Source organism: Catharus ustulatus, chromosome 5 (assembly GCF_009819885.2).
Source record: "Catharus ustulatus isolate bCatUst1 chromosome 5, bCatUst1.pri.v2, whole genome shotgun sequence".
Taxonomy (NCBI): domain Eukaryota; kingdom Metazoa; phylum Chordata; class Aves; order Passeriformes; family Turdidae; genus Catharus; species Catharus ustulatus.
In genome coordinates this window covers 25,563,808-25,575,524 of record NC_046225.1, presented here as the reverse complement: position 1 = coordinate 25,575,524, position 11,717 = coordinate 25,563,808, and the positions used below count along the sequence as shown (strand labels likewise).

Genomic DNA, 11,717 nt, shown 5'->3' with positions numbered 1-11,717 from the left:
GGCTCCAGCAGCGCCGCGATTTGGGGGGCTGCAAGGGGCTTGGACGCTGCCACAATTTGGTGGCCGCAAGGGGCTTCTCTGCCGCCGCTTCTCGGTGGCCGCAGGGGCTCAGTTAGAGCCGGGATGCGGCAGCTGCGGGGCTTGTCCGCCGCCGCTTCTCGGTGGCCGCAAAGGGCTCGGCCGGCGCCGCGATTCGGCAGCCGCGGGGGCTTCACCGCCACCGCTTCTCGGCACCCGTAGGGGCTTGGCCAGCGTCGCGATTTGGCGGCCACAAGGGGCTTCCCCGCCGCCGCTTCTCGGCACCCGCAGGGGCTTCCCCGCCACCGCTTCTTGGCGGCCGCGGGGGCTCCGGTGGCGCCTGCGATTCGGCGGCCGCGGGGGCTCGGCTAGTGCCGGGATTGCGGCCGGTCGCGGGGGCTTCCCCGCCGCCGCTTCGCCGCCGCCACTTTTCAGCGGCCAACAGGGGTTTCACCACCGCCGCTTTTTGGCGGCCGCAGTGGCTTGGCCGGCACCGCCTTTTGGCGGTCGCAGGGGCTTCGCCACTGCTGCTTTGATGCCGCCTCCGGGCGGGCTCTGCTCGGGGCTGTTGCAGGTCTCGCACTTTCTCGTTCCCTCCGCGCCCGGGTCAGGGTCGCCCGGGTTCTCGTTTCCCCCTCACCAGGGCCGGCACCGCCCGGCTTCTTGTTCCGCCCGGGCCGGCGCTGGGTCCCTCCCTCCCCTCTTGGCTCCTGCCGGCTGTGGCCACCCGCTCACGCCCCCCCTCCGTGACTCGGCGCTCCCGCGGCACCGCCCACCCATTGCGGCTCGCACTTCCGGTTGGCAAATTTCGCAACTTTGTCCATCAGATAAGGCGTGCCGGACTATAAGGCGCACTTCCAGTTTTGGGGAAAAAATTTAGTCAAAAGTGTGCACCTTATAGTCATGAAATTACTGTACTATATATAAAAAATCTGGGGTTATGAGGCCTAAGAACTTTGCACTTCTGTCTTCCCTGGCCCCTCTGTCACTCTGCCTAACTCTGTAAAAGTCACAGCGGCCACCTTGCTATCCTTTTTTTGTTTGGGACAGACATATTGGACCAATAAACCTTACTCTCAAAGCCAAAGCCTTGGCATGTTTTTCTCCTTAACTCTCTAAAAAAATTAATGTGACTAACACAAAACAGTTAGCTGGGAAAGATTATTATTCAAATAATGAACTTGAGCTCAGATTTCACATCCTTTCCATGTACTTAGGCAGGCAAATGACTGGAGTTCTGTGATGTCAGTGCTCTTTGAGATACACTCATGGGCAAAGCATTGTTTATGGTTATCTCTTGTCTTGTCTGACATCGCACCATTGCCAGGATTGCCCTCCGAAACCTACAAAGGGCAAGAAAGGGAAAACAGAAAGAGCATTAGCTGGAGGACCAAACACAAGGGAAAAATTTGGTAAGATGGTCTTAACTATTACAATAGTTTTCAATTTTTGTAGAATGTACTTAATTAAAGAAACATGTATTGGAATGCAAAAAGACCTGGGTCTTTTTCACTTCCAGATACAAAAGTGTAAAGCTAATTCATTTTAAATAGGGATCACAGCAGCTTTTGTTTATTCCAGGAGAGTGTGTAGCCACAACAAAGATAAACTTGCAGAATGGGAAAAAAACACAGATGTTTTTCCATTGACTCAGCAGGATCAGGTATGTTCACCTAGGCAGAGATCACAGGCTCTGCTTGAAGGTTGGTAGCAGAAACAGGAAGAATGCCTCTTTGCAAGACAGTCCTCAGTCAGAGGCACTGGCTTGATTAGAGTATTTGTTATGCTTGCTCGAATCAGAATAGGCTTAACCTATTTACTTTAATAAAGGGTCAATCCATCCTAATCCATCAGAATATGATACATCCCAACTCAAACAAGAAAATCTACACGTTACATGTCACTAAGATGCACACACTTCGGCCACAGTCATTAAAACCTAACCGTCTACTACTGATGCAACCCAAATTCCATACTGAATCCCCTTGAAAAAAGAAATCGGACATTCAAAAGCTATTTTATTATTTTCTCAAAAATATGTATTAATTCAGGATGTTCTGATCATGATAGTAACAATCTGTTTCAGGCTTTCCTGTCCAAAAGGTCATCTTCAATAAATTAAAAGTGGTGTACCCTTTGCTCTTCACTAATCAGCTTGCCATATTTTCAGGGAGTCCTTCTATATTCACATGATATGCTAAAATCATGAAATAGACTGGTAGTAATTTCAGAACACTTACTTTTTGTTTGCAATGACATAAATGCAGGGATTATAGAATGTGGAAGATTTTGCAAAGAGAGGAGCTATGATCGCCATTGCAGGAGAAATTTTCTTTGGGTCTCCAAAGGAAGACCACAAACACACAATAGAATATGGAGACCATGCCACCAAGAACATTATAATCATCACAACAGACATCTGTAAAATGAGAAACAGATACATAACCAGTATTACCTCAAGATGAAGACCCCGCAACAAAACCTCATATCAAAAGCACATGTACCTAGGTAAAACAGCTATCCTGGAATGAAACAATAAATATAACAAGCACACCTGACACATTCTGACAGTTTACACTGAGATCTCGCTTTGGGGATTTAATAGCACACCTCACTGCCCATGTGTTTGGCATGGTGTCATTTCATTACATACAATAGTCCTTCAAAATCAGTAATACTCGTTATGTTAAATCTGCCCATCAGGAGTTTAAACACCAGAGAGAACTTCACACATGAATTATGACCTCCATAACAAGTCACTCTGGCATGTCATTACAAACAACAAAGATCAACAGAGACTAAACTTTAAGCCAAATATTTAATTAGGCTGTTAATAAAAATGTTACATAAGGCTTAATTATGGTACTATTAAATAAAAGAAACTAAGCGGTCTAGGACGTGCAGTTAAGGAAGCCAGAAGTGTCTGCCTGGTTTAATGAAGCATTATAGACATGTTCAAGTATGGTACAAAGGAAGTATCTGAGCTGTCGTGTTTTCTCTGCTTTCCTGCAGAGAGAGCAACCTGAGCAGGTTGGGCCCCTCACCCTAAGACATGCCATGCCACAGCCAGACCTGGGCAGTGACATACTGGGGGTATTAAAAGGTAGGACAGGTTATCAACTGAGACAGACTTTTCTGGCTTTTGTCAGGAACATGAATCAATAGCAGAAAGTAGAATGGAAATCTCAAATAATTTGAGAGGACAAAACAAACCACTAGAAAACCAACCAAAACTGCAGGGCTGCATACACACAGGATTCTCTAGTGCTGCTCACCTACACCCCTAGTTAGTCTTTCAGAGATGAACAAAATGAGAAACAAGAAGTAAAAAGCTATTTTGTATGAGCTGCTTTAGAGCACAATCAATACACAAGCAGTGACTCTCCACAGAAGATCCCTATTTAAATACCAAACACAGTATCAAAAACCCTTTCATTTAGAGTTTGGTGCATTGAAGCTTAGAGGATGGTAATTTGCCAAAAGCAGATAGTAGTCCCAGATCTAAAGAAGGATATCGTTTAACTCCAAAGCATTGATTCTTTTTCTCTTTTTTTTTTTTTAAATTTTTGATTATAACTAGTGTCTTCATTGCAAAATAGGAAAAAACGCATTTTCTTCAGAAACATAAGTTTAAAATTTTTAAAGTTCTGAAAGTTGTTCACAAAAGTAAAACACTCAAATTACTTTTTTAAGTTAAAAATACTATTCTTCAGAACTTAGCAGTGAGAAAAGCTTTCCAAGGAATGTTGTTTGCACTGATAAGTAATTAAAAACATGGGTACATACTCTTCTGTCCAATTCTCTCTCTTTTTCATCATGCACAACCACAAATCACATTTTTACAGAAAATCACAGGAGCTGGTGAACTTCAAGATTTCTCAAAGACCTTTATACATTAAAAGAATGTCAGGCTTTCAGGCAGGAATATACCATTTTCATGCCATAACTCACATTTGTTACTGCTTACATAAGAGATAACTCAACAGACTGAAAAGAGCAAGGGATTGGTATTACACAGTTTTGGGATCTGGAAATGCACTCTCATTTCTAGGCCATGAGTTCAAATGAGAGCTGACTCAATCCATTTTAGACCAGACACGTGTGAAACAAGCAGGAAGCCCAGGGACTCTGCAGACACAGAGTAAGTTCTCCTAGGGCACCTCAGAGGTACATTCTAGGTAATAATAGAGGACAGAGGCAAGGTAAATTTAAGTGTTCCCAGCCTTCAAAGTAGCTATTCCATCTGGAAAGGGTATTAGACCAAAAAAAAGAATCTAGTGTGATAATTCAAGCTAAGTGTTTTCTACCAAGGCTCAATATCAGCTAATATTTAGTATAAAAGAAAAGGAGGAATGTAGGAAATTGAAATGCTTAAAAGGATGCACCATTCTTTGCCAATAGGACTTTAACACAAAGAACATGTTTAAAACAAAAATGCACTCATTTACCTTTGTCACATCTACTTGGTCAGACCAATCTATGTTAATGCTCTCCATGCAGTTACTGCTGGCATATTGTTTCATTGGTCCGGGAAACATTGTAATAACAGTAAAACATGACTGTTAAGGGCACAACAAAATTAACAGCAATTACACTCATTGTGTAGGAAATAAAGGACCTGATAAGACAGAAAAACAAAACAGAGTAACTTACAAATAGCCATCCAGGAAAAGTTACCAAAGAATTTGGTATTTTGATTTGATTATGACATTTTGTAACAAGCTCTAAAATAATAAGGAAAATTTTCTTTAGCTAATTATTTTTTATTAGAAACTACAAGTATTGAAGCTTTGAAGCATATCTCAACTCCTATGGGTGTTTTTCCTAGACTTGCTCTATGTTGTTTCCATGTTTTAAATTATGGTTAAAAATTTTGCTTCATACTTAAGAAAGAAGGTATGCTCCTATAGTGGTGAATTAAACAATCTTAGACTTCAGTGGGCCAGCAAAGTTAAAAGAAAGCACAAGGGGGAGTCTTACGCATCATTTTTTCCTCCAATTTACTGTGCACGTTGCTCCAGTGGGATCAGGAGGAGTAGCTGGCCCAGCCTGCAGTAGGCATGGAAGACCAGAAGACTGCATTTATCCAAGCAGCAAGGATGAGGGTGGCATAGCTACGGGTGGTCATTCTTCTTCCTGCAGCCAAACACAGACAGTCACAAATGGTTCTCATCTGCTGCTTCTTTCCAGTGTCAAACTAGAGTGACAAGCAGCTTCCAGCAAGCACATTACAAGTTAATAAAGACCCTTCCCAAGTCCCAAACACAGTAGCGTACCTGTTTCATTCTGCTGACTGACATCTCAGTCCTTGCAGCCTTAAAAGCCACCTGAACACCATCACCCATTCCAACTCAGCATACAGGCAATACCTGATCCCAAGCCCACGCCAAAAGCTTATTATGCAACACTGCATTCAAGTACATCCTTGGAAGATTGCAGGGGAGGAATTTACTATTACGACACAGCTTTAACAGAGCAGAGAAAAACACCCAGGGTGGTGTTAGCACAACAACAGAAGCACACACCTTCTTGGCAGAGGTCAAAACCTCACACAGCTAGAGACTTTTTGTGTGCTTCTTTTTGCATGGATGTGGCCCTTTGAAGACTGAAAATGGACCATTAAAACACAATTTATAAACAGATCAACAGTCTAATTATTAATTTTTCAATTTAATGAACAAATATGCCAACTAGGTAACTCACTTAACCAGGCATGGTAGGTTTGAGTTCTGCCCAGCACTGTAAGTATGGAGTCATTAATGAGAAAACAATACAATCAAATCAGAATTTTATTCCTCCCCACAGAGACTGAGTTTTGACCCTAAGTCAGTACCTATATCAGGCCTGCAGATGGTCAGGTAACGATCAACGGCAACAACAGTCAGCAAAACCAATACTCGCCATCCCAAAAAAGATATTTAAGGCAGCATAGATCTGAAAGTAAAACAAACAAGCAAGAAAATAATTTCTGAGAAAATCTTTCAAAGATACAAGCCCAAATCTGCGTACTGAATCAAACACAATTCAGCCAGAATTCTCTTTCGTATGCAAGGTCTTGAAGGTCTTAATTCAATGCAGGCAATTTGAAGGTGGCTTATTAAAAAGTAAACATTTCAAAAGCACCTGCTTATGTGCATATTAGAAATCAGAAAGACAGAAGTCTCAAAATCAAAGAAACACTGTCCTTCAATAAGTAAATTTTGAGATTCAGAGTTTGGAGGGGTTTATTTCATGTTTTCAATATGTGTTAAGGAAACCTGAGGAGCATTTGGCCCATCAGAAAGAGTTACAGCTTTAGCAAATGTGAGGTTCTGAATTACCACTCTTTCATCTGTTGTGATGATTTCACAAATATGGCCCACTGATTTAACCCCCAGGCTCCATTTTTAAGTGTGCCAAATCTTTTGCACAGAGCAACACAGGCTGCAATCCCATCATGCTCCAAATGCATCTGCCCCATCATCCCATGGGAAGCCTGATCAGGAAGGATGACTGGGAGAGCTGTGTTACCACTGGTACCCCAGTAATACAGAGCCCTGAGCCAGAGCACACGGCACCAGCAGTTATAACAGAACCACATGGCATTCAGCCACCTCAGATCAGTGTATTAATTTGGTTTAGGTTGACATGAGTTGTGCTTCAAGTGGTCTTAACTCTCAGATCAGTGAGATCTCTCATCAACCTGAACACATCACAAGTCAATCCAGATCCAAAGATGTTAAAAGTGGGGCTTCCTGCCAAACAATGACTGAATTTTGAGCTTGAAGGTACTGTCTACCAAGGCAAGTGATGTCAGATTGTGATAAGCATCCATTATATAAATGTCCAAAATGTTTGCCTTATGACACATTTTCAGTATATGCCTTCACATTACTACTCATAGTCCTGGGCACTTAAGCCCAACAGTCTATCAATAATGTAAATTAAAATGACAATAGACAGTGAGCAAAGGTTGCCATCTCTCTCCTATGGAAGTATAGGTTTTTCAGTCAGTCTATTTTTAAAAAACAGACTTAAAAGCAGGCTGAATCTTTAATGGAAACCAAAAACTTTAGGTGCCTTCACTGTGGATATCCTATTAGTCCCATCCAAAAAGAACGCGCATTTGCCAAGCAGAATTCACCGAGATCTCTCAAGTTCACCATCAAAATAGGAGCCACAATCAAAGTTTTATAGCTATCAGCAAAATCATCAAATGTGCCTGTGCTACTATAATCATCTTCATTTCAGGATTTGATTTTGTAAGCCTTCCTAAAGATATTTTAAAATGTCTATTGATAGATGTAAGGTTACACTTTAATGTTTTCAGATTGTAAATATTAGCTTGAAGTGAACTTCACACAATATACCGTCTCCAGAAATTGCAGACATCACAGAACATCAGCTTCAGGTCCAAAGTCAAATTCTGCATATCTGCCTTTTCTCTTAAAATAACACGAGGTAGAGTCATTACTTATTTCTCAGTTTGCTTTTTAAGTGCTGAAAACTTTCTCTCTAACTGAAGTGCAATACCTGGCATCCAGTATATCCAAATTTCCAGCTTCCATGCAGGTCTGAGGCAGCAGACATGGGGTAACCAATGCCACTAACACCAATATCAGTAAAAGCCAAGTTGATAATAATTGCGTGGTTGCTGTCCGAAGCTCTTTGTACTTCACAAAGATGCCTAACACAACAACGTTACTGAAAATACTTATCACTCCTGTAAAAACAAAAAAAGGAAAACTTTACAAAAGTACACAGGACAATCATACACACACAGAAGAAAATGAAGACTATTGTAATATGTAAGTCACAAAAAAGATTTCTTTTCAGTCAAGTGCAATTTTGCAAAGAGGATAGATACCTGAAAAGGAGAAAAAAGCTTTTCCAATTAGGCAACCTTCACACGGATTCAGTAAGCGCCACAGGGGAACATTTGCCAAATCTAAGACTTTCAAAGCAACGATGACAAGCATAGCAGAAATTCAAATGCATCTAGGATTACATTTCAAACACTGGTCACCAAATACAGTGCTGACCTCCATGGCAGAGAAGAATGGCAGGGTGGTGACAGGCAAAAAAAAAAAAAAGCACTGGAAAAAACCTTATGCACCTGATCTAGCAGAAGGCCCCTGCCAGCCCCCTGAGATTCAGTAATTTTAAAATCAAATGAGGCAAAATCATAATTAACCCTCAGCTATCTCTCTTTTAACACCACAAAGGATGTCTGTTCTCAGGTGGCAGATCTCCTGTTGGAGGTCCAACATCTTTTGGCCACTCTGACACCATCATCTATCATATTCATATACTCACAGATTTCAGGAATGACACTGATCCTATGCGCTCCTAAAATTTAAATAAACAAGGAGCTGAGGATCTGATCTGAAATGAACACCCCAGTAAAAAAAACACTTGCAGTGCCAGTTCTGTCAGCTCTCCTGCTGACAGATAGCATGTCATCTCCTGGAGAGAGGGAGCAAAGGAGAATTACAAATTTAATAATACAGGTTTCTTATGAGGCATGTTTAACAGATGTTACAGTTACCAATAATGAAATCAGACATACAACAGGACTGCAAATCATATCCTCAGAGTGAAGAAAAGATCCTTCTAGACACACTTACATTTAATACTTCAGAGTCCAGTCTTAAAAGTAAGGGGGAGGGGGGAAGCAACAAAAAGCAGTGAAGAAAAAGGGGAAACCTATATTAATTTAAAATGTTATTATCACTAAAACAAACTAATAATAGAGTTTAAAAAGGAAGTTTTGAGGAACAAAATACAAGATGGAAGATGGATTCCATCTTGAACAAAGTGAGAAAAAAACATGTAGATACAAGAAATTATCTCTGTTTCTGAGGAACAGGTCAAGCAGATGAACGAAGTTTCTCTAGTTAAAGCAGCACCTATTAAAAGAGCATTGAAGCTGGTAAAAGTGCTGGACCACAATTCTTATGAGAAGCAGCTGAGGGAGTTGGGGTTTTTCAGTCTGGAGAAAAGGAGGATCAAGCTGACCTTATCATTCTCTACAACCACTTGAAAGGGGAATGTAGCCAGGTGGGGGGTTGGTCTCTTTTCCCAAGGAACAAGCAATAAGGTGAAAGGAAATGGCCTCAGGTTGCACCAGGGAAGAGTACTTTTGGATATTAGGAATATTTCTTCACTGAAAGGATTATCAAGCACTGGAACAGGCTGCCTAAGGAAGTGATTTGATTTGTCATCCCTTGGAATGTGTAGATATGGTGCTTAGAAACATAGTTTAGGGTGGAACATGGCAATGTTGGGTAGTAGCACCAAAGTAAAAAAAGAAATCAGGCACATGTATAACATGGGAATTTACCTTTCCAGCTACCATTTTAAAATTATACCAGAGCATTTCACCACTATAAGCAGAAAGACAATCCATGAGGCAGCATAGCTTGCTGCAGCCTGGGTATCCCCATTGTCATACGAAAATGAATATACTGACCAGTGTAATGCTTAGCAAGTACTCCCTTCTCAGAAACAAGAGAGAAACACTTAAATCTTTCAAAGAGTGCATAATGATGAACACTGTACCCAGAGTTCATTCCTTATTCTTATACTTCTGCTTATTAACAAGGCTGAAATTTGTGAAATTTGCTGGGGTAAGGCTTTTGCAAAGCAATCAATCATACTTTCAAATATTTTATGGACTTCATTGTCAAAAAACATTTCTCATTAAGAAAGTAAAGATTTATTAGACTTTCCCAATTATCATTAGAAATAAATTTTTTTTTAAAAACCTAAAACAGCAAAGTAATCCAACTTCTTTTTTTTCCCCCAAGACATTTAACTTCCATGCAAGATTAGAAAGAAGAACCTGGTTGATTCTGGCTAGTTCAATTGATACCCTATGATCACCAATGATAGCTTTGATCCCAAACACCAGCTGGTCAAAACTAACTGAAAATACCTCCTTGTTACATACTACATAATCAATTTTTTAAAAATATATAAGAAAGTATATCTAGGCTTCCAATACTTTATTGTTACTTATTCTACAGCTTCTTAAGAAGCCTACTGTTCTGTATAGCTGTTTCTAATAATTTCTCCAAGACTTTAAAAAAATTATTGTTTTTGCAACCAAAAATACACACTTTGGCAAGAACAACAATTTGATACTCACCACTTCAGACACATATGCTAAATAAACTGCAACCACCAGTGATATTATTTCATATAAATGTAAAATGCATTAATATTTTAAAGTATTTTAAAATCTAACTACAACATGGAAAAATTTGTGGTATAGTCAATCAATAAAGACTAAATTGGTTTGATTTTCCATAATAAAGGTATAGGTTTGTTTTTAAACTCAATAGGTTTCAGTTTTGGTTAGGTGGATATTTCATTACTATGGCACTCAATGCTTCAGAAAAGCACTTCTGAAGAAGTTGTGGTTCTACAAAGAGTAAGTTTTTAAGGGCAGAATAAAAATAATTCTATAATCATTCAAGTTTAGCCAAAGACCACTGCAGTCACAGGGAACAAACACGATGTGAAGCCCCACAGCGTGCTTTTCTAACACATGTCATTGGTAAAAAATACAGCTGCAACTGGAATCTGCTCTTCTCTGATTAATGACCAGCTCCCTCCCTCTAAGTCACATTCCAACCCTTCCCCTTACATCCCCCTAACAGACACCCGCTCACATGCTCAGACTACACATATATTACTACAAACATGTGGGCCAGGAGAAATCTCAAGATAGTTTCGAGCACATCACAGAAAAATGCAAGATGTGACAGCTATGCCCTATTTTTACCTCTTTTGCAAGCTGGCAGAAGCTAATTCTCACTCTCTTCTATAATTAAATATCAACAAAATGTATTTTTTGAGACACAATGCTGCCTTCAAATATAGAGCAGAAAACTTAGGTTCTGCACACTTCAGATGTTTCTCCATATTTCAGTCAGGCAGCTGATTGCTAACTTGTCAGTAAACATGGAGAAAAGCCATCAGACAGCTGTCTAACACAAAATTAAACCACCACTGTTACTGTACAAAATGCGCATTCAGATCTACAAGTTCTATTTTAAAAAGTTACGCAACAATTTGCCAAGGCCCATACCTGCTGTTATTAAGTAAGCTGCGACTATGTTGTGCTCAGTCTGTGTGAAGGCTGAATGAGCTTCATTGTCACTTTCTGAGGAATTGAATGAGTCATTCCAATGCATTTTCGACAAAGACTGTTGTCTATCCTCTGCAATATTTCATCAAGAAGACGAAATACTACAAAACCCTGTCAGGCAAATTCTTTCATTATTCAACACACTCACTGAACAGTTAAAAGAAGGGGGGTTGGGAGGAGTTCCCCCCCCACCACTGACAGCTTCCAAGCATGATTTAATTGGACTAAAGTGGAAAGAAGTTTACACTCCCAATCTATGCAGGAGATTTTTAATTAAAACAAAGAGCAGCACAGTACTGAGTAAATTTTGAACAGTGTGCTTAAACTTCATTCTTACTGCTAATGAGATTAACTGTCACATGCCCCCAAACTTTTTCCCCTCAAACCTCTTGTGCAATGTTTTGGAAACCTCAACAAAAGTTGACTCAGTTCAATCAATCATCAGCCTGTCTTGGAAACTAATTCCCATCATCACGCAATGCACAAAACCCTGCAGTACAACATGGAGAGACAAATGTCAGTTTCCTTAAAACCAGGATACATTTACAGTAAATTCACGAATACA

The 11,717-nt window shown here is 40.4% G+C and overlaps 1 protein-coding gene across 1 annotated transcript; it reads right to left on the bottom strand.

Annotated features, from left to right (window-relative positions):
- Window positions 1-1,132: 1,132 nt before the first annotated feature.
- On the bottom strand, window positions 1,133-11,198 carry RRH (retinal pigment epithelium-derived rhodopsin homolog). Its single transcript, XM_033060926.2, is given in 12 exon segments — window positions 1,133-1,361; window positions 2,259-2,437; window positions 4,467-4,541; window positions 4,543-4,636; window positions 4,999-5,009; window positions 5,011-5,049; window positions 5,051-5,154; window positions 5,852-5,906; window positions 5,908-5,952; window positions 7,531-7,646; window positions 7,649-7,720; window positions 11,093-11,198. Coding segments are annotated over 12 exon segments (1,026 nt in total). The 3' UTR covers window positions 1,133-1,231.
- Between the last annotated feature and the right edge of the window lie 519 nt (window positions 11,199-11,717).